This window comes from Leucoraja erinacea, chromosome 25 (assembly GCF_028641065.1).
Source record: "Leucoraja erinacea ecotype New England chromosome 25, Leri_hhj_1, whole genome shotgun sequence".
NCBI classification, from domain to species: domain Eukaryota; kingdom Metazoa; phylum Chordata; class Chondrichthyes; order Rajiformes; family Rajidae; genus Leucoraja; species Leucoraja erinaceus.
The window spans coordinates 932,388-956,369 of NC_073401.1; the positions used below are offsets into that span (position 1 = coordinate 932,388).

A 23,982-nucleotide genomic window follows, 5' to 3' on the forward strand; every position below is an offset into this window, starting at 1 on the left:
ATAGTCTCTATAATTATTGGTTACACAAAAAAGCTGGAGAAACTCAGCGGGTGCAGCAGCATCTATGGAGCGAAGGAAATAGGCAACGTTTCGGGCCGAAACCCTTCTTCAGACGAAAAAACATCATCCCCAATCAGTACCCCGTTCCTGCCTTCTCCCCATATCCCCTGACTCCACTTTTTTTAAGAGCCCTATCTAGCTCTCTCTTGAAAGCATCCAGAGAACCTGCCTCCACTGCCCTCTGAGGCAGAGAATCTTACCTGAATATGAGTAGGCTTATTTCTTAACGTACCACCAACTCCAAAAATGAACGCAATATTGCCATGCTCCACATTAAGCTAATATTCAGCCTCATTTATTTTGTCAGATTTATATGAATGAATTTCCAAGCCAAAAACTTGCTTTTATGGACCACCTTTCACAACTCAAGGTTCTGCCTAGATTTGGTGCACATTTCTATGTTTGCCATTTGCCCTACAGGCTTGGCCAATTTGAACAGCATGATCAACTTAATAGAGAATTGGGCATTATGTATAAGATTCAGCAAGTCATGAAGCTGTTTGCAGGACTTTGGTTAGGCCACTTTTGGAGTACCGTGTGTAGTTCTGGTCGCCCCATTACAGTGAGGTTGGGGAGGCTTTGGAGAAGGTGCAGGAGTTAACCAAAATGTTGTCTGGATTAAAGGGTCATTACTATAAGGAGAGGCTGGACAGACTTGAATTGTTTTCTTTAGGTAGACAGTCAGAAACTTTTTTCCAAGGATAGGAATGTAAAGATCTAGAGGGCACAGCTTTAAGGTGTGATGGGCAACTTTTAGATGTGCAGGGTAAGTTGTTTCCACATAGAGTGGTGTGCCAGGAATGCTCTGCCAGGGGTAGTGGTGGAGACAGAAAAGGCAATGACATTTAAGAGGCACATTTAGACAGGCCCATGCGTATAAAGAGAATGGAGGGATATTATAGATTGATGATGCATGTCAACCAATCACACACAAGCCAGCATCACTAACTCCACCCCACTGTAACACTTATACTAACAATTGCTTCCAGCACAGTTCAGTTCGAGCAGCCAGGATGTACTGACAACCAACCATCCTTTGTGCTATTAAAGTCTCAGTGCTGATTAAAGATGAATTTAAATCACAATCTGTGTCTGGTGTACATCCACATGGTGTCAGAAGTGGGATTCGAATCCACGCCTCCAATTGGAGACCATATCCACAGATATGAATCTCATGCAGACAGAGATTAGTTTAACTTGACATCATGTTTGGCATGGACATTGTGGGCCAAAGAGACTGTTCCTGTGTTCCTGAGACCAGTCTGAAGAAGGGTCTCCACCCGATACATCACCTGTAACTTTTCTCCAGAGATGCTGCCTGACCCGCTGAGTTACTCCAGGCTTTTGTTTCTATCCTGCGCTGTACTGTTCTTCTAGGTCTCAGGGTAGGTTAACGCAGTGATTATCTATGAATAATACTTAGAAGTGATGTTCCCAATTGAACCACGGCTGATAATTCACAACTGAACATTTAGCTACGATATATACTGTCTGACGACGGGTCTCAACCCGAAACATCACCTATTCCTTCGCTCCATAGATGCTGCTTCACCCGCTGAGTTTCTCCAGCATTTTTGTCTACCTAGCTACAATATATGTTCATTTCCATTTTCATTTTGACCTCAGCATTTAGGAATTAACATCGGCAAAATAAAAACATCAAGTTCTGATGTGAAGCCACAAGAAATCACCAGTAATCCTTTACTTGATAAAACTGTATTTTTCGCATGACATTTGTACATTTTTTATTACAAAACTGTATAGTACTAAAATTTAAAATCAGTTTTTGGTCAGAGAATATTTAATCTTTGTGTGCAATTATCATGTATTTACAAGGTCCCATGTTAGTGATTTCTCCAATGATTATTTCATAATGTCTCCACATACACTCTCCACATAAGACATGGCTTAAGATAAATATATTAGTAAATAAATATTCTGAGAACATATTTCCATAAATGAAATGTGCCGCTATACATATACAGAATATACACAGACAATTTCTAGCCTTTTTAACACGTTAGAAAAAACTGGTAATGACGGAGAGAACTCTTGACCATTTTATAATTCTTTACAAGAAATTTCAGACAAATCTTTTAAGTGCTACAAATATAAAATAGTGCCTTAAGTACCCAACAAGGCGGTCAGGCAGTGAAGGCATTATTGTGTACATAAAACTCAACTGTGGTGCCTTTCAATATGGATGAACAAAACATACACTGGTGTATTATCATTCAGCCCATTCCATGGCCTCCATGAGTGCTTGTTATAAGCTTGTCTGGTTCATTCCATGCAGCACAGTGAAAAACATTCAGTCAAAGCCATACAATGGCTGTTGCTTCCTTCCCACCCCCAACCAACCCCAATCCCACCCCCTCCCCCCCCCACCCCCGCGCCTTTCCCCAACTTGCTTCCCCCCCTCAAATAATTTCCCCCCTTTTTCTGCCTCTTCGTGTTCCCCCTCTCTTGTTTTCTCCCCTTACATTTCATATTGCTGATTTACTAAGGCAACTGTAATCCTGAGCATGCAGAAGGCTCAAAAATCCCTTGGACAACAGATCAAAGTTTATTCCTGATGTTCCTTGACAACAGTAGCTTTGTTGCCTTGTAACAAAGGTCAGCAGGGTTTAAATAACAGCAGATCTTGATCTCACAAGACAAGCAGCATGAACTGAGAAGTTGGATCAGGGAAGTTGCATCAGATTTGGTGTTTTTCTCCATATTACCACTGGTGTGGGTGTTTGTCAAAGCTAAAACAGTCGGTTAAGGACTGGGTTTGGAGTTTTATTCATTGCTTCCCGTATCTCCGTACTTATTTACACACATACATATATAAAATCAGATGTTCTGTTCAGTGCCAAAATCTTTCTCTAGCATCAGAGATGGTCCTGACCCTACAGAAAGAAGAAAAAGAACATGATTAGCAAAGAGGAACAAACTCTCAATTACAATGGTAAGCTTCTAAAATTCAGGCATACAAATTAATTTTGTTTTTCATTGTTCGAATGCAATTGCTGTTATCCATTCTATGTTATAATCATGATGCTATCATTATTATTTGGTATACATTTGACAAGGGCCAAGTGACAAAAAGGTCAGATTCCCAGCAAAACAAATTGTCAACTTTGCTGCTGTAACAATTGCCAATGGAGATCAAACACAAAGTACGTGCTGATCAATAGCTGGAACCAAATGTCTCACCACTGTTAACATTGGGAATTCAATGCATCCAGGCCGATGAGGATGGCTGCTCCAGACTTACCAAGGGCCCAGATGGAAAGAGTTTGTTTACATCAAAACGACACCACCATTGTGGGCCAGATATCAAATAATGATGAGACGGACCATAGGAAGGAGATCGAGAACCTCGTGTCCTGGTGTCGAGACAGTGACCTTTTTCTCAATGACAGTAAGACATAGGAGATAGTGATCAACTTCAAGAAGCGAAGTGGTACACATGCCCCAGTGTGCATTGACGGTGCTGGCATAGAGGTGGTTGAAAACTTCAAATTCTTAGAGGAGTCAATATCACCAACAAACTCTCCTGGCCAACCCATATGGAATCATGGACAAAGAAAGCACACCGACGCTTCTACTTCATTAGAAGGCTTAGGACGTTCGGCATGTCCCCTACAACTCTCACCAACTTCTACAGATGCACCATAGAAAGCATTTTATCAGGATGCATCACACCTTAGTTTGGGAACAGCTCCACCCAAGACTGCAAGGAATTGGACGCAGCCCAGACCGTCACACAAACCATCCTTGCTTCATTGACTCCATTTATACCTCACGCTGCCTCGGCAAGGCCAGCAGCACAATCAATGATGAGTCGCACCCTAGCCACCCCTGTTCTCCCCTCATGGAGGTTTCTGGATTTACCTTGCACTAGACGTTATTCCCTTATCATGTATCCATACACTGCAAATGGATCGATTGTAATCATGTATTGTCTCTGTGCTGAGTGGATAGCACGCAACAAAAGCTTTTCACTGTACCTCGGTCCACGTGACAATAAACTAAACTAACTAACAAAACTTTCTGCCCTGGAGGGAAGTGACCGCACAGCCCACTCCAACTTAATCGCTTTGAATGAAGACAAAGAGACGATTGCACAAGCGCGGACGTAGGAAATGTGGTCAGCTGGCAACCCAGGGTTCAAATCACAGCTTCAAAATGAAACATAGATGGAGGCCATTTGGCCCATCAAGCTTTCTATAGCTTTCAGCAAGTGCGATCTTGTCCATCTTATCCCTGGTATATCTCAGGTAATGCTGAATCGTGGCGCCATTTTGCCAGCATCACAAGAGCACAAAGGATCAAACATAACAGTTCTGAACTTATTTGGATGAAATCAGTGTCGTCAGTCTGACACCCTGCTTTAGAGTCATAGAACCATAGGGAATGGAAACAGGCCTTTCTGCAAAACTTGCCATGTTGACCAATTAGACCCACCTACAACAGTCCCAACAACGTTTGGCCCATATCTCCCTAAATCTTTCCTATCCATGTGCCTGTCCAAATGTATTTTAAATGTTATTACAGCGCTTGCCTCAACTATCCCCCCCCCACCCCCGGCAGTTCACTAGTTCACTCCATATATTACCACCCTCTGTATGAAAAAGTTGTCTCTTAGGTTTCCGGTTAAATCTTTCCTTTCTCACCTTAATCCCATGTCCTCTGGTTCTTGATTCCCCTACTCTAGGTAAAATACTGTGCATCTACTCTATCTATTCCCCTCGTGACCTTATACACCTCTTTAAGATCACCCCTCATCCTCCTGTGCACAAAGGAATAAAGTACGAGCCTGCACAACCTCTGCATATAGCTCAGGACTTCAAGTCCGAGCATCATTGTAAATCTTCTCTGCACTCTTACCAGCTTAACAATATCTTTCCTGTAGCAGTTGTGATCAGTTGAACATAATACTCCAAATATGGCCTCTTCAACTGTAAAATAACACCTAACTTCTACACTCAACACTGGTGAAGGCCATGTGCTGAAAACCTTCTTGACCACCCTATCTACCTGTGATGCCACCTTCAATGAACTATGTACCTGCACTCCTTCTGCTCTACAACACTCCCCAGAGCCCTGTCCCTCACTGTGAAGGTCCTGCCCTGGTTTGACTTCTCAAAATGCAACACCTCACACATCTCCAATAAACTGTTAACCATTCCTTAGCCCACTTGCCCAACTGATCAAGGTCCTGTTGTATTATTTGATAACCCTCTTCCCTATCTACAATCCCATCCACTTTATCTGGGTTCACCACTAGAAGATGTTGGTTAGTACAGTACAGTTGTGGTCACCCAAGTACAGGATTGATGTGGGGGCTTTAAAGAGGATTGGTGCAGAGGAGGTTTACCAGAATGCTGCCTGGATTAGAGAGTTTCAGCTACAAGGAGAGGTTGGATAGACTTGGATTGTTTTCTCTAAGAACGGTCTTGACCCGAAACGTCATCCACCATCCAAGTATCCTTATGCCAACCTGCCCTGCCCTTGGCTCTGACAGGAACATACATGCATTGAACTATTGTTATCACACGTTTAAAAGCATCCCACCTTGCCTGCAAACCACCTGCTCCAATAAAATTGAGCAAGTTCCTGTTTTTGTTTTACCAAAGAGGGATGAGGGAATGAATGCAGTGTGCTCTGTTTCACAGAGACATGGCTCACACCCAGCTCCCCAGCTAGTTTCTCCATTCATAGCATGGACCAAGCTGAGACATCAGGGCAAGAGAGGCTGTGGCGTCTATGTCATGGTCAACTCTTGGTGGTGCTCAGATGTAGCAGTCCCGTCTATCTCCTACTGTCCACACGTGGAACTTCTGCCAGTGAAGTGCCATGCCTTCAACCTCCCGAGGGAATTCACCTACATCATCCTGACCGAGGTCTACATATCACCCCAGGCAGACGTCTGTCTGGTCTTGGAAGAGCTGCACACTGTGGCCATCAACCACCAGACAGCATACCCCGACACCCTTCCTAACATTGCCGACGATTTCAACGAGGCCCTCTTAAAGAAATCATTCCCAACATACCACTAGAACATGTTCTATAGCACCAGAGGGTCAAAGACCCTCGACCACTGCTATACCACCATCGAAGTTGCCTATTGCTCCATCTCTCACCCTCACTTTGGGAACTCCAACCTGGCTCTTCTCCTTCCTGCAGCAACTGAACAATGCAGTGATATTATACTATCGATTGAGTGTTGTGCTTACAAACCTGTTATGCTGCTGCAAATACTAATTTAATTATTCCATTTCAGCACGTACAATAATAAAACACTTGACTCTTGACATCTTCATCTTGCCTCCTCCTCTCCTTCACCATTCTGAAGCAACTGTTCTTCTTATGCCTCTGGTTTGCTGGTACATCTCTACCGTCCATCCCCCTCCGTGTATTTCAATTGGTGTTCACAATGTTGCTGTTCTACTTGGAGATTGGGTGAGTGCTTTGAAGATTCCTCTGTTCACTCCACAACGATGACCCTGAGCTTTCAGTCATCGATGACTATAATTCTCCTGTCCATTCCCAGCAAAACACAACTCAAGCTTGAGGAAGAGCCCGTATCCTCATCTGCGGTCTTTGCAAGTCTTGGTCATGGAGCCACATAGCACAAAAACAGATCTTTTGGCCCAACTCAGCCATGTTGACTATGATGGCCCATTTAAGCTGGTCCCATCTGCATGCGTTTGGCCCATATCCCTCTCAACCTTTCCTATCCATGTACCTATGGAATTGTCTTTTAAATGCTGTATTTGCCTCAACTACCCCCTCTGGCAGCACATTCTATATATCCACCAGGGGTGAATTCAACAGTTTTGGAATAACATCCTTTGCTGTGGGTCAGAACCGGCCAGTCAACTACCTGTAGTTCAGTTTTACTCACAGGTGCTAGGTGAACTGTTGAGTGTTTCCAGCAATCCCTTTTGCCCGATATTTCCAGCAACTGTTCTTTCTGCAACTCATGGCTCCAGCACATTCCTCCCCATGAGTTCTGCAGCTCGTGGCTCCAGCTATGTCTCCCCTTTATTAGCCCTGATTCATTCAATAACTGGACAACTGAAAGAATTGTGTCACCTCGTCTTCAACGTATCATGGATTGTCACCTTGCTCTCTCCCCCCCCCCCCCCCCCCCCCCCCCCCCCCCCCTCTCTTAACTTATTTTCTGATGAAGGAACTTTGACCAGAAACGTCAACTCTATTTTCTCTCCTCAGATGCTGCCAGACATGCTCAGCGTTTGCAGCTTGCCCTGTTCCTATTTTAAATTTCCAGCTACTATCCTGTTTGATTTTCATTCACTCAAAATATCTCAGTGAGATCAGCATCTTTAGGGAAGAGAGGGGAAATAAAATTGGAGAGTCGACAAATGTAATCAAAAAGGTGGAATGGTTCTGCACAATAATATGAATGTGGATCAGCATGTCATGTTATTTATTTGAAGTCTACTGCAGCACATTACTGTATTGCTGCTCTCTGCAGCTCCCTTCATCTTCACATTTTTTCTTGATTTAAATTTTTAACAAATGCATATTTAAGTTTGACTGATTTTTTTTTCTTTCCAGACTGCTGAAGGGCAGTTGTAGCTCTGTTCCCAATTACAGCCTGCAATCTTCAAAAGCATACTGTACACTACATGCTAATGTCTCACAAATGCGCTAAGCACTGCCATGCATTACAGAGGCTCACCAGACTGATTCTGGGGGCACATCTGCCACTGGCATTTTGGATGTGGCCAGGAGGTCACACAACACTGTCAGGTCAAGAGTCAAGAGTGTTTCATTGTCATATGTCCCCCCCCCCCCCCCCCCCCCCCCCCCGATAGAACAATGACATTCTTACTACAACAGATAGTAAAGTAAACAATACATGACATTCACGACAATATATTGGCTGTGGCAAATCATCATTCATCAACCAAAACTTCCTGGGAACTGCCAGCAACAACAGCCAATTGTAGCAAGGTGAAGCACTAAACATGGAGCACTAAATATGGGTAATTTTAATTGATCCTCAAAATTACTATGGTAATTTAACTAGTCTTGGCTGGATTACAACTACAGCACAGGAATTTGCTTAATGCAATACACCTTGGTTTCGGTTGATTATTATACAGGTTGAACACTCAATTTCCGGCACCCTCAGTTCCAGAGCCTTTCTGGATTAATCGTTTATCTGGACTAACAGAGGTCATGTGGTAATGAAAGGACAAAACACAAACTGGTCCACTAATAACTCCCCTCCTGTGTCTCCAAAGCACCACAGAGTGCCAGAAACTCAAATAAAATAAATTGACTGCGAATGGAATGACCTGCCGTCCCATCCCCGGCTCCCACCATCTTCCCGGCTGTTTAGAGCCCCAGTTTCCGACTCCACTTCCGACAAGCAAGGTGCTCCAGCGAGCTCTTCTTCACACATCAAAAGGACACAAAGTGCTGGTGTAATCCAGTGGGTCAGGGTCTCCGGAGAACACAGAGAGGTGATATCGAGACCCTCCCTCAGACTGATTCAGTCGGCTGAGTACTCCAGCACTTTGTGTTTCAGTGTGCCCCCTCGGTCACCATGGGGCTCCCTCCCTGTTCACCTGCTGTCGCTTCCAGGGTGGAGTAAGTCGGCGACTCTGGGGGAGGGGGAGGAGGTGGTGATGAAAGGGAGGAGGTGGTGAGGGGTGCAGGGGATTACTGTGCCTTCCGACCTTCGGGCGAGTGGTCCTTGATTTTGTTGGCTGTTTCCCGAGACAGCGTGAAGTAGAGTTGCAGATAATATGGGTGAGAGGGGAAGGGTAGTTTGCATGATAGACTGGGCTGCCTTCATTACTTTTTGTAATTTCTTGCAGTCTTGGCCAGAGCAAATGGCATACCAAGTTGCGATGCTTCATATAGGATGCATCTGTAGAAACTGAAAAGAGTCGTTGGAGAAATGCATAATTTCTGAGGAAGTAGAAGGTATGGTGTGCTTTCTTGGTCATTACGTCCATACGATTGAATCAGGACAGATTGTTAGTGCTATTTATAGCTAAGAAGGTGAAGCTCTCAACCATCTCCACCTCTGAATCATAGGCACGAAATGGGCATGTCGTCAGAGCTGCCAAGTTTTGTCAGAGCATTTCAATATTCTAGTACCTGAAAATCAGTATTTTGCTGAGGAAATCAGTGTTTTTACGCGGTGCTATTTTGCTGGATTTTTTTTAATGTGCGGTCATACCCGTGTAAGAGTACAAGAATGCATAACTTGTGTATTATGTACAGTATTTGTAACACAGTTAATTGTGTATTACATGTCATAGCTGCTTTCTTGCCTCTCTCTCTCTCTCTCTCTCTCTCTCTCTCTCTGCTGGCTGCAGCCATTGTCTGCGTCAGTAAGGGAAGCTGGTCGGTGATTGGTCGCAACGCCCCTCGGAGACTGCGTCTGATTGGCCGCCAAGTGACCAGCGCATTATGTGATTGGACACAATGCCCTTGGAGACAGCGGTTGATTGGACGGGAATTTTAAGGGAAGCTGGTCGGTGATTGGACGCAACCCCCTTAGAGACAGCGGTTGATTGGCCACCAAATAATCGGGCACAAAAAATTGACAAACAGGAAAACAAAAAAATCGGAATTCCGATTAAATTGGAATAATATCATGCCTGATCTGCAGTTCTTTCCTATTGAAGAAGAACCCTGGCCCGAAACAACTCCTAATCCGTTCACTCCACAGATTCCGCCTAGCCCACTGAGTTCCACCAGCATTCTGTGTTTTTATTTAACTCTGAAATTGAAGTTAGACATAAAGCTGGAGTAACTCAGCGGGACAGGCAACGGCTCTGGAGAGAAGACCCTTCAACAGACTGAACTGAACTCTCGTTGGTGAGAATGCTTGTGATTGTCTAAAGAAGGGTCTCGACCCGAAATGCCATCCACTCACCAGAGCCACCGTCCGTCCCGCTGAGCCATCCCAGAGAGAGCGCGTGGGAGAGAGACAGGGAGGTAGGGATAGACCGAAAGACAGAGACACAGCGAGAGAGGGAGAGAGAGAGGGGAGAGAGAGAGGGGGAGAGAGAGAGAGAGAGAGAGGGGAGGGAGGGAGGGAGGGAGAGAGGGAAGGAGAGGGAGAGGGGAGGGAGAGAGAGAGAGCGAGAAAGATCGACAGAGACCCCAAGCACCGCGGCAGACCAACGGCCATAAAAACAATCATCCAGATCTTGAAACTCAAAACACCAATAGATTTAATCTGTTGCAATCCCCAGAGGTTCAGCATGACCCCCCACATCCCTGCATTTTCCAAGCAGCAGGATCCCAAGTCAGCCTCACCGGGTCACCACCCCTTGGTGAGCGGCACGCCAACGAAACAGGAAGTCGGGCCGATCCCGGCCGCTGCCCCCCGTCAGCGGCACCTCGTTACGTTGTTACGATTATCTATGGTCGATTTAGCGATGTTAAATACGGACTTCTAAAAAAATTCACATTTAACAACGCAGAACTGTACATCCGTATTCTTGACACCGAGGCAGCCTTCATTGTTGCGGGTGACTTCAATCACTCCAACCTGAAGACTGTACTCCCCAAATTCCACCAACATGTATCCTTCCCCACTAGAGTAGACAAGACACTGGACAAAGTCTACACCAACATGGCTGAAGCCATTCTTCCTGCTCCCTAAGTACTCCCCACTCATCAGACGGGTTAAACCAACTATGAGGACAGTTAAAGTCTGGTCACAGGAAGCGGACTTCACACTTCAGCAGTGTTTTGGAAACACTGACTGGAAGGCGTTTGCAGCCCAGGCCACCCTTGACTCTCACACGGACATTGATTCCTACACATCCTCTGTTCTGGACTTTATAAACTCCACCATCAATAGTGTCACCTCCCTCAAACAGGTGACCATATACCCGAATCAGAAGCCATGGATGAACAGCGAGGTCAGGCTACTGCTGAAAGCACGGGACACCGCTTTTAGGTCAGGCGATGCTCGAGCCTACAGTTCATCCAGGGCTAACCTGAAGAGGGGCATCAGGAAGGCCAAGCACTGCCATAAGCTCAGGATTGAGGAGCACTTCAACAACAACTCCGACCCCCGACGCATGTGGCAAGGCATCCAGGCCATCACGGACTACAGACCCTCCAACATCACCCCCACATCCAGCGACGCCTCCTTCCTTGAGGAGCTTAATCACTTCTATGGCCGCTTCGACAGGGACAATCTAGAGACAGCCATCAAGGCTGTGCTACCTGCCGATCACCAACCCCTCACACTCACCCCCTACGACGTGTACGTGGCACTGAGTAGGACTAATGCACGTAAGGCTGCTGGCCCTGACGGCATCCCCGGGCGCTTGCTCAGAGCCTGTGCTGCGCAGCTGACAGACGTCTGGACTGACATCTTCAACCTGTCACTTGCCCAAGCAGTTGTCCCCACTTGCCTTAAAGCCACCTCCATCGTGCCAGTGCCAAAACACTCCACTGCGGCAAGCCTCAACAACTTCCGCCCAGTTGCACTTACCCCCAACATCACCAAGTGCTTCGAGAGGCTGGTCCTGGCACACCTCAAAAGCTGCCTACCCCCCACACTGGATCCCTATCAGTTTGCCTACCGCAAGGAGTACGGAGGATGCCATCTCAACGGCACTTCACTCCGCCCTCTCCCACCTCGACAACAGAGACACTTATGTAAGAATGCTGTTCATCGATTACAGCTCAGCATTCAACACCATTATTCCATCAAAACTGATCACCAAACTCGGTAACCTGGGCATCGACCCCTCCCTCTGCAACTGGATACTGGACTTTCTAACCAACAGACCCCAGTCTGTGAGGTTAGACAAGCACACCTCTTCAACCCTCACCCTGAACACCGGCGTTCCACAGGGCTGTGTGCTGAGCCCCCTCCTCTACTCCTTCTTCACCTATGACTGCACACCTGTACATGGTACTACCATCATCAAGTATGCAGATGATACAACGGTGATTGGCCTCATCAGCAACAACGATGAGCTGGCCTACAGGGAGGAGGTCCAGCATGGTGCGCTGACAACAACCTGGCCCTTAACTCCAAGAAGACCAAAGAGCTCATTGTAGACTTCAGGAAGTCCAGAGGCGGCACGCACACCCCCATCCACATTAACGGGACGGAGGTGGAACGTGTTTCTAGCTTCAGGTTCCTGGGAGTCAACATCTCCGTTGACCTCTCTTGGACCCACAATACCTCTACTCTGATCAAGAAGGCTCATCAGCGTCTCTTCTTCCTGAGGAGACTGAAGAAGGTCCATCTGTCTCCTCAGATCCTGATGAACTTCTACCGCTGCACCATCGAGAGCATCCTTACCAACTGCATCACAGTATGGTATGGCAACTGCTCTGTCTCCGACCGGAAGGCATTGCAGAGGGTGGTGAAAATTGCCCAACACATCACCGGTTCCACGCTCCCCTCCATTGAGTCTGTCCAAAGCAAGCGCTGTCTGCGGAGGGCGCTCAGCATCGCCAAGGACTGCTCTCACCCCAACCATGGACTGTTTACCCTCCTACCATCCGGGAGGCGCTATAGGTCTCTCCGTTGCCGAACCAGCTGGTCGAGGAACAGCTTCTTTCCGGCCGCTGTCACTCTACTAAACAACGTACCTCGGTGACTGCCAATCACCACCCCCCGGACACTTTTTTTTTTTTATTCAAATCGTTTGCTATGTCGCTCTTCAAGGGAGATGCAAAATGCATTTCGTTGTCTCTGTACTGTACACTGACAATGACAATTAAAATTGAATCTGAATCTGAATCTGAATCTGAATCTTGTCGCATTTCCGTACAAAATATGGAAAAACTTTGCAGCTCTGTGTAGTCCACCCCACTTCATGAAGTCAATGCACACCTGCTACATAACATTCCGTTTATCAAAATGCTCCACAGCCACTTGGTAGTTTCTGAGTAGCTGTCTGATGTAATTGGATATTCACAAGAGTCATGTTGTCAATAAAGCACAAAGTAACTCGGCAAGCACGCACTGTAATGGGCCTGTCCCACTTAGGCCATTGTATAGGCGACTGTTAAATTGCCGGCAGTCGCCTGAAAAACTGGCAACTGGAACGGCGACTGTCAAAGTGGAACACACACACACACACACACACACACACACACACACACACACACACACACACACACACACACACACACACACACACACACACACACACACACACACACACACACACACACACACACACACACACACACACACACACACACACACACACACACACACACACACACACACACACACACACACACACACACACACACACACACACACACACACACACACACATCGCTTCCTTCACCAGCCCATTATGCAGGCGGGGGACAGGGCAAGCGGGGGGAGCGCTGTCTGAGTGAAATTCACACAGTGCAAAGACAAGGTCATAGAGCCACACTCCGCGATGAACAGGAAGGTTGGCGCTGTAATTAAGGCAGCTAAAGCAGAGTGTACGGAAAGTCCTTAAAAGGGGGGGGTGGGGGGGGAAGAGCGGGGAGGGGGGAGGAGGGGGGGGGGGGGGGGGGAGAGTGAAGACAGAAGGCAGAGATATACGGCTGTGAAGTTCGGCGGACATTAACATTACCGGTCCGTTATCCTTGGTTCTGAAAACTACTGCTTACGTTTTTTTTCCCCCAATGAGCAAATGAAATTCACTGGTCAACACTGGCTACAACCTACGAGAACCTTTGACCTCCTGGTGACCCACTAGGACCTCCTGGCACCCTACCTACGGCACGAGAATTCTCGCTACTCTCCATGGCGGCTTCATTCTGGTCTTCGCATTGAAACATTCGCGGCGACCATAATGAGGCCGCAACTAGTTCCCGGAATGCGGGAACTCCTCACGACCATGAAGGCAACTCCCCGGCAACCTCCTGCGAACATGTGGCGACCAATAGTCTCCTGCAGCTGCCTAAAAAGTTGCCTAAGTGGGAGAAGCCCAACAGGCTAATCATAGCTTTCTAAATATTTTATTTCACGTGTCAACCTGTGGTTCTGCTCATCAATAAATAAACTAAACACAAGCTTCAAATTTGCACAACAATAAGTGTTCTAAGGGTGCATGTTATGTAAAACAGCTTTAGACTGTCATGATGATGGTGTGTCTATCTGGTGAGTATTGATGCCAGCGAGGTTCCTGTTTTAAACAAGACTTGGTTCTCTTTATTTGGGGAGAGCACAGCCCCAAATCAAATGGTAGAGGCACTGGGTACAGGTTACAGGTTCACCTCCTGAATGCTCCATTGGAAGTAAAGCATCTTCAGTTGTTGAATGAAACAGATGAAGATCAGAGAAAAATTGTTAATTAGTTGTGTTCAAATCTTATGCAGTCCCTTAGGATGGAGGATCACCGACTCCTGTTTCTATTCTGTGGGCTGCAAGAGGACCAGGGAGGTCAAGGTTGGAAAGGCAGAGTTTTCCACAGGTGGGGCTTGCGAAGTTGCCTAAAAAGTTGCCTAAGTGGAACAGGCCCATAAGGATTTAGTTGTTCTGTGTAGTCATAGATACAGCATGGAAACAGGCCGTTCGGCCCAACTTGCCCACACTGTCCCACATGTCCCAGCTACACCAGTCCCACCTGCCTACGTTTGGCCCATCTCCCTCCAAACCTGTCCTAGGCGTGTACCTGTCTAGGGTAGACAAAAGTGCTGGAGAAACTCAGCGGATGCAGCAACATCTATGGAGATAAACAAAAGGCTTGCCGTAATATTCCAATCTTTCCCAGATGCTGGGGATGTTCCAGCTGACTGGGAAGTGGAAAATGTAAGGCACGGATTCAAGAAGAACGGCTAGGACACTGCTGATAACACGTGTCAGCTTCATACTGATGATGGACAAGGGCCAATTAAGGAGAGGCTACAAGCACTGCAGTTCACTCAAACAAACCTTTTGATATACTAGCGGGAGAACAAATTGATGAAAGGGAAGCAATCTATGTGGGTTTTAAGAAAGTGTTTGACTAAGTCCCAGTCAAAAGGCTGGTTAACAAAAGTGGTGTACTAGTTTGGATTTGTAATCCAAGTATATATCAGCTGGGATAACAAATAAACCCAAGGATATAAAAGAAAAGACGACGACACAGCATGAAGTTGGGATAAATAGTAACATTTAAAAAAGCATAAACATTTGAAGATTTACCAGCAATACTGTCTTATGAAGAAAGACTGGATAGACTTGTTTTATACTCTCTAGAATTTAGGAGATTGATTTCTTATAGAAACTTACAAAATTCTTAAGGGGTTGGACAGGCTAGATGCAGGAAGATTGTTCCCGATGTTGGGGAAGTCCAGGACAAGGGGTCACAGCTAAAGGATAAGGGGGAAATCCTTTAGAACCGAGATGAGGAGAACATTTTTCACACAGAGAGTGGTGAATCTCTGGAACTCTCTGCCACAGAGGGTAGTTGAGGCCAGTTCATTGGCTATATTTAAGAGGGAGTTAGATGTGGCCCTTGTGGCTAAGGGGAACAGGGGGTATAGAGATACTGAGTTGGATGATCAGCCATGATCATATTGAATGGCGGTGCAGGCTCGAAGGGCCGAATGGCCTACACCTGCACCTAATTTCTATGTTTCTATGTTTCTAATACCAAACTTGGGATGGGACAAACAGCTGCAGTCGGCTTAGAGTGGGCAAGCAAGTGACAGATGGAATTTAATACCTGAAAAATTCAAGGTGGTTCACTTTTAAGAAAGGGATGAGAAGAAAGGGTAGTAACAACTAGTTTAATATAGAGGAAGATTCATGGAAGGAAGCAGAAGGCGATGGTGGAAGTATTTTGGACTGGAGGCCTGTGATTAGTAGAGTGCCTCAGGGATCACTACTGGGCCCATTGCTGTTGGTGGCTTAAATCAATGATTGTGGTAAGAATATAGATGTAATGATTAGTAAGTTTGCAGATGACACTAAGGCGAGTGATATCACCGAGAGCAAAGATGGTTATCAAAAATTACAGCCGGACTCCGTTGGACGTGGGCTGAGGAAAGGTTAATAGAGTTTAATGCAGATAAGTGCAGGGTGTTGCATTTTGGGAAGTCTTACCAGGCAGGACCTTCACTGTGAATGGCAGGTTGTAGAGGAGAGGGATCTGGGAGTGCAATACATAACTCCTTGAAAGTGACATCACAGGTCATAAAAGGCTTTTGGTACATTGGCCTTCATCAGTCAGGATATTGAGTGTAAACGTTGGGATGTTATTGTTCATTTGTACAAGAAAGTGAGGCCACATTTGGAATATTGTGTTCAGTATTGGTCACCCTTGTATAGGAAGGATGTTGTTAAGCTGCAACGGGTGCGGAGAAGATTTACAAGAATGTTGCCAGGACTTGAAGGCCCGAGCTTCGTCGCCACGGTGACGCATATTAATATGCAGGGAATGTCGGGAGACGTGCTCGATACACAATACATCATGTTCTGCAGATTGTGAGCTGAAGGGCCTGTCCTTGTGCTATGCCGTTCAATACTCTATATTCTCTATTTGGAGTAGCAGAATCAGCAACTGGAGGACATAGGTTTACTTTAAGTGGGGAGAGATTTATTAGGAACCCAAGGATAGGAACTTTCTCACTCAGAGGGTATATGGAACGAGCTGCCAGATGAGGCAGTTGAAGCAGGTACTATAACGATAATTAAAAGACATTTGGACAAGGAAATGGCTCAGAAAAGTTCAGAGGGATAGTGGTAAAAAACATGATCAGGTGGTACTAGTATCGGTGGGGCATCTTGCTGGCATGGGCAAGTTGGGCCGAAGGGTCCATTTCAATGCCGTATAGCTCTAAAAAAATCACTGAACTGTACGATGGATTAACCTATCAGAAAAAAACCTGTACTTCTCTATAACTTAACATCCAATCTTCACCATTTTGCTTTTAAGATTTTCAATGGAAACTATTATTGGCTCATCATAACCACTGCAGCCAGAAACCCTGTCTCATTATCTCTATCCCCTCCCACTCCTTATCCATTTAGAACATAGAAAATAGGTGCAGGAGTAGGCCATTCGGCCCTTCGAGCCTGCACCGCCATTCAATATGATCATGGCTGATCATCCAACTCAGTATCCTGTACCTTCCTTCTCTCCATACCCCCTGATCCCTCAAGGGCCACATCTAACTCCCTCTTATATGTAGCCAATGAACTGGCCTCAACTACCTTCTGTGGCAGAGAATTCCAGAGATTCCCCACTCTCTGTGTGAAAAATGTTTTCCTCATCTCGGTCCTAAAAGATTTCCCCCTTATCCTTAAACTGTGACCCCTTGTTCTGGACTTCCCCAACATCGGGAACAATCTTCCTGCATCTAGCCTGTCCAACCCCTTAAGATTTAGTCACCACTTTGGTGATTCTTTCCACCATCTCTTCCGAGGAATACACTATCAATATCTCTTTTTTCTCAATCGGCCTTTTCAACATTTTTCCACATTTCCTGCACTCTTTGACCCTTCGAAACATTTGAATATGCATTCACAGGCCATTCAAATGACCAATTTATGTGCAGCTTATAAAAATGCTCTCTGTTGACCTCCAATTGTTTTCATAGAAACATAGAAAATAGGTGCAGGAGGAGGCCATTCGGCCCTTCGAGCCAGCACCTCCATTCATTGTGATCGTGGCTGATCGTCCCCAATCAATAACCCTTATGCCCCTGTCCCACTTAGGAAACCTGAACGGAAACCTCTGGAGACTTTGCGCCCAACCCAAGGATTTTATGCGCTTCCCGGAGGTTACATGTGGTTGCAGGTAGTGGAAGCAGGTAGGGAGACTGACAAGAATCTCCGGGAACCGCTCGGAAACCTTGGGTCTCCAGAGGTTTCTGTTCAGGTTTCCTAAGTGGGACAGGGGCATAATTTTCGATTTAGCTGTTAGGATCGCAGCTCTTGACAGTCTTCCTGAGAACAAATCCTAAATGTATTCAGGGAAAGCAATGATCCAGGCAAAGTGGGCCACAGGTCTTGTGCTCAAATCAATCCAGTCTAGTTATCTGTAGACTGGCCTCATGGATGTTGACACTTTCTGACACTTTCACAGCGGTCCATCAGTAACTCCATCACCAAACCATTTAATGAAATCTTCACACTCCGGGAAAACTTTATGGATAATACATACTATGTCACCAGTATCCTTCACACCCAGATAAGAGCAAGAAAAATGTCAAAAAAAAACAAATCAGTAAAGGAGCACAATGAGATGGAACCTCTACACTAAGTAAAACAATAAGAGATATTGGTTCATTCTATACAGTGCTTTTAATTTAATATGCTGTAGTGTTGGTGCAAACCAACCACACCCTGCTACAGTAAGCACCCTGCAGTTGTTATTGTAGTGTATGCGTCAGTCTATGACAATTCACACTCTTTGGCTCTCATGCTTGCTTTCTAATTTCACCAGGTTGTAAATCTGACATTGAATGCTTTGAAAGTTCATTGAGAGCACACTGAAGACTTGTCTTACACCAAAAACATGTCTAGACAACAGTAAGTTAAATGCACAGTACTTTGGAGCTTTCAGGATGACAGCTTTGTGAGGACTTACAGAAATAAACCGGTGTTGGTTTCTTAAGAGATAATCAATATATTCTCAATTAATTCCATGTATTCGTTCGACTGTTTGAAGCTGCCCTGGGCTAAAGGCATTCTCCCAAAGTGCTGCAGTGCCAGTGGAATACTTTTGAAACGAAATAGAGCCAGCTGTACTTTTTGAGAAGGCTCCGCTCCTTCAACATCTGCGGCACATCTATCAATCAGTGGTAGCCAGTGCCATCTCCTTCGCTGTCATGTGCTGGGGCAGCAGGGTGAAGTCTGCGGACGGCAACAGGATTAACAAGCTCATCAGGATGGCTGGCTCCATCCTGGGGGCGGAGTTGGACTAATAGAAGGTGGTCTTGGAGGGAAGGATGGTCCTCTCTTTCAAGAGAGAGCTAGATAGGGCTCTTAAAGATAGCGGAGTCAGGGGATATGGGGAGAAGGCAGGAACGGGGTACTGATTGGGGATGATCAGCCATGATCACATTGAATGGCAGTGCTGGCTCAAAGGGCCGAATGACCTACTCCTGCACCTATTGTCTATAAACTGTGGAGCATCAAGAACAATACAGCTAGACTGGTTCCACCAAGATGCAATACAGAACGCCACAGGGGATCCTTCTTCCCTGTGTCTATCAAACTTTACAACTCCTCCCCTTCTGTCCCTCTTCTGCCCCCCCAACCCATATCTTCGCACATCCCCAATCCTTTCCGCTCGTCACATTATTTTGATGTTTCATGTTTTATGACTGTTTGCAGGTCAATTTCCCTCCTGGGATAAATAAAGTTGTATCGTATTGATTCATAATCACTTATTGTAAAAAAACAAATGTTGCTTCTTGGTGTATAATCGTCAAACGGCCGTACTAAACATAAAACCGTCCAAACACTGCACATGCCTCAATCGTGGCTATTTCAGTAGCTGGCGGGTAGGATGGGCGAAGGATGCTGGGGAAGTGATATCCACCAAAACACTTTTGTGCTTCTATTCAGGACTCAAGACCTCTACTGTATGCATTACTCAAATACCACACTCTTAAAATTGACGGAATGCGATTGCCATGATGGTCTGCATTGACTTGATGGGACAAATGGCACCACCCTACATCGTAAGGAAATGGATAACTGGAAAAGCACAGGAGTGTTTCGGTAGATATCACTTCCCCTGCTCCTAAAGGCAGTTACTTGCAGGAACAGCCTGTCCATGAGGCTGGATACTGAGCTATGAGCCTGCACTCCACAAGGTCTCTGCTGACAAACACATTGCTGAAGCTATTTCTTAAATGCAACTGTTTTGAGCATCTTATTTTTCACTTGTTTCAGCATCTTTTCTGTTTTTGATCTGACCAGGCTTGAGTGGCATGTGGAGAGGAACCTTGAATGTCTTCACATTTGGTTGCCTGGGCCTCCCAACCCTTCATTGACCAGTCTATACAAGTTCTCTCCAGATGACAATTGGCCAAGCACACACAGGGCCTATGCATTTAGCAGACCAGTGGGATGGATTAGCCAGCTGTTGCGGGGCTGCAGGCATCTTCTGCCTTATGGGATTTGTTCACGGCTGCATTTAGACTTGCGAACTGTCAGGATTAGAAACAGCTCACAAGACTAGGATCCTGCTAGAACTGGGTAGGACTGCTCTGCTCATAAGTTCCACCACTCCAGAAAATCAAGGAGTAAATGGGCAGCACAGTGGTGCAGCAGTAGGTTCGATCCTGACTATGGGTGCTGTCTGTACGGAGTTTGTACGTTCTCCCCATGACCTGTGTGTGTTTTCACTGAGACCTTCAGTTTCCACCCACACTCCAAAGAAGACCAGGTTTAAACTGTAGGTTAATTGGCTTGGTAAAAAAATTAATTGTCCCTAGTGTGTGTAGGATAGTATCAGTTTTACTTTTAGAGAAACAGCACGGAAACAGGCCCTTCGGCCCACCGAGTCCGCAACGACCAATAACCCACGGTTTCCTCCCACACTCCAAAGACATACAGGTTTGTAGGTTAATTGGCTTGGTGTAAATGTAAATTGTCCCTAGGATAGTATTAGTTTAATTGTTTTGTTTTCCCTACACACACTAGGGACAATTGGGGGAGACCAGAACCAGGGGCCACAGTTTAAGAATAAGGAGTAAGCCATTTAGAACGGAGACGAGGAAACACTTTTTCTCACAGAGAGTGGTGCGTCTGTGGATTTCTCTGCCTCAGAGGGCGGTGGAGGCAGGTTCTCTGGATGGGGCAGGAATGGGGTACTGATTGGGAATGATCAGCCATGATCACATTGAATGACGGTGCTGGCTCGAAGGGCCGAATGGCCTTCTCCTGCACCTATTGTCTATTGTCACTAGGAATATTTTACACTTATACCAAGCCAATTAACTGACAATTAACTGTACGCTTTTGGAGTGTGGGAGGAAACCAAGGATCGCTGGTCTTGGTGGGCCGAAGATCCTTTTTCTGCGCTGTATCTCTAAACAAAACTAAACTAAAAATCCTCATCCTGCATTGGCCTTTACACAGACTACATCAGTGCTTTGGACGCAGTGAGAGTTAAAAGTACTCGGAATAGTCACATCTCCGTTCTAGTAGATCAGTCTGACAATGATTGATGTCTGGCCTTTAGAAAATAAAAACAACCTTCCTCCCCCACAATAGCTTATCATTTCACAAGAAAATATCATGTCAACACTATCTTCACAAAATAATGAGCATGTAGTTAAGTAGTGTAGGAGGATAAGGGAGGTCAGTGACAGGGAAATGAAGATAGGATTGTGCTACAAGGCTCGCTTCCTCTAATGCATCACCACCCCAGCTTTAAGGACATTCACATTACTATTGCCCACCCTTTTTGTACAGTTTGATCTGTCAGTGACCCTGCATTCGTGCAATTTAACATGACAAGTACATGGATAAGATATGTTTAGCGGGATATGGGCCAAACGCAAGAAGGCAGGGCCACTGTAGATGAGGTATCTTGGTCGGAATGGACAAGTTTAGTCGAAGGGCCTGTTTTTTTGTGTTGCACGACACGATGACTCAATAATATATAAAGATAGAACATTATTTGATGGGTCTAACGCAAGTTAGTTTATCCGTAGCAGAATCTTCAAAAGCAGTTGCTGTGGTGAAACGTTTATATTTCATTGTTGCTTGGCCTGGAGTGCCGCACTGAAAGGATCATTTGGAGACATGTGTGCTTAAGGGGGGGGGGGGTCCATTTGGCCCATTGTGTCGTATTATCTTTAAGAAAGCTCACAGGCTCAGCCCATCCCCTTCCCCCACATACTGCCTTACTGAATGGTCCCGGGACAGCTGCTGTCTCTGCCACCCTATCCAATAGTCTAATAATGCCCTTATCACGCCTTATGTGAAGAACAACTTCCTGGCTTCAGCGGGAAAAACTGGCCTCTCCCCACTTTGACCGTATGCTTCCTGCTGTCACGATGCACACACACACAATGACGTGTCCACTCCAGTTTCCTCCCACGCCTCACAAATGGGCGTGTGAGGGAGAATGGGTTATTGGGAATAAGTGGCAGCAATGGGACATGGCAATCAGTTAACTTAAGCCCCAGTCCCACGATGCGAGTTCACCCAAGAGCTCTCCCGAAAAATCAAACTGGTGGTACTTCATCACGAGTATTTTATTACTCTTGGAAATTTTTCACACTGTTGAAAAAACTTCACGAGTTACTGGGAAGGGATGGGGGAGGAGGGAGGAAGCAAGAACTACCTGAAATTGGAGAAGTCAATGTTCATACCGCTGGGGCGTAAACTACCCTAACGAAATATGAGGTGCTGCTCCTCCAATTTGCAGTGGGACTCACTCTGGCCATGGAGGAGGCCCAGGAAAAGAAAGGTCGGATTCGGAATGGGAGGATGAGTTGAAGTGCTGAGCCACCGGGAGATCAGATTGGTTATTGCGAACTGAGCAGAGGTGTGGCGCAAAACGATCGCCAAGTCTACGCTTGGTCTCGCCGATACAGAGCAGTTGACACCTGGAATAGCTGATGCAATAGATGAGGTTGGGGGAGGTGCAGGTGAACCTCTGCCTCACCTGGAAAGACTGCTTGGGTCCTTGGATGGAGTCGAGGGGGTGGTAAAGCGACACGTGTAGCATTTCCTGCGGTTGCAAGGGAAAGTACCAGGGGAGAGGATGGTTTGGGTGAGAAGAGACGAATTGATCAGGGAAATCCCTGGTCAGTTCGTCCCTTCTCCCGATGGCTCAGCACTTCAACTCCCCCTCCCATTCCAAATCTGACCTTTCTGTCCTGGGGCTCCTCTGTGGCCAGATTGGAGGAGCAGCACCTCATATTTTGCTTGGGTAGTTTACACCCCAGCGGTATGAGCATTGACCTCTCCAATTTCAGGTAGTCCTTGCTTTCTCCCTCCTTCCCCTTCCCAGCTCTTCCACAGCCTACTGTCTCCACCTCTTCCTTTCTTCTTCCTGCCCCTCCCCTCCCCCCACATCAGTCTGAAGAAGGGTCTCGACCCGAAACATCACCCATTCCTTCGTTCCATAGCTGCTGCCTCACCCGCTGAGTTTCTCCAGCATTTTTGTCTACATTCCCTTGTACACTGTAAATGGCTCAATTGTAATCATGTATTGTCTTGCTGCTGGCTGCCTAGCAAGCAACAAAAGCTTTTCACTGTACACGTGACAATAAACTAAACTAAACTAAACAAAACTTCTTGCTCACCGGGTCTGGCTCCCAGAACCAGCTTCTCACAACTCGCATTCTGTTTGTTTTAACACAGAACAACAGTTTCTTCGGAGAAAGAAAACTTTCAACCGATTAAAAAAATTCTGAATTAATTAAGCCAAATTTAACGTATTAAAACATTTTTTTTTGCAGACAAGTATGAAGATTTTATTTTAGAAGTGAATGGGTGGGGCATGGAACACACTGCCAGGGGCAGTAGTACTGGCAGCATTCAAAGGGATCTGAAAGCAAATGGTCCAGGGTCAGAGAGAGAGAGTGGGAGAGTGGGACTCGTTGGACTGTCCTTGTATAGAGCTAGTACAACATCAACAGGCCAGATGGCCTGCATCAACTGTGTTGAACCTTTTAATTATTTTATGGAAATGTGCAATAATAGCAATTGAGATTTTAATGGTACACTTGATTTTTAAAAGCATTGATTATTTTAACCTGCTCTGTAGGACCCAAACTCTAAGCACCTACCTTTTCACTATAGTCCTAAACCTTCAGTTAACAAAACCTATCAAACATAATGCTAACATTAATGCTCTTGGGGCATTCAAAGACTGTTGATAACTTTGGTAGGTGGTAAAATGCAGAGAGTTCCAGAGATTTTTCACACAGAGAGTGGTGAATCTCTGGAACTCTCTGCTGCAGAGGGTAGTCGAGGCCAGTTCATTTGCTATATTT

The 23,982-nt window shown here is 45.9% G+C and overlaps 1 protein-coding gene across 2 annotated transcripts in view; it reads right to left on the reverse strand.

Moving 5' to 3' along the window:
• Window positions 1-2,842: 2,842 nt before the first annotated feature.
• znrf3 (zinc and ring finger 3) overlaps window positions 2,843-23,982 on the reverse strand; it is a 309,817-nt gene continuing 288,677 nt past the window's right edge. For both annotated transcript variants that reach the window (XM_055655568.1, XM_055655567.1), the window contains one exon: window positions 2,843-2,954. In XM_055655568.1, the coding sequence (XP_055511543.1) occupies window positions 2,899-2,954 (56 nt within the window). In that variant the 3' untranslated portion in view covers window positions 2,843-2,898. The remainder of the gene's footprint in view (window positions 2,955-23,982) is intronic.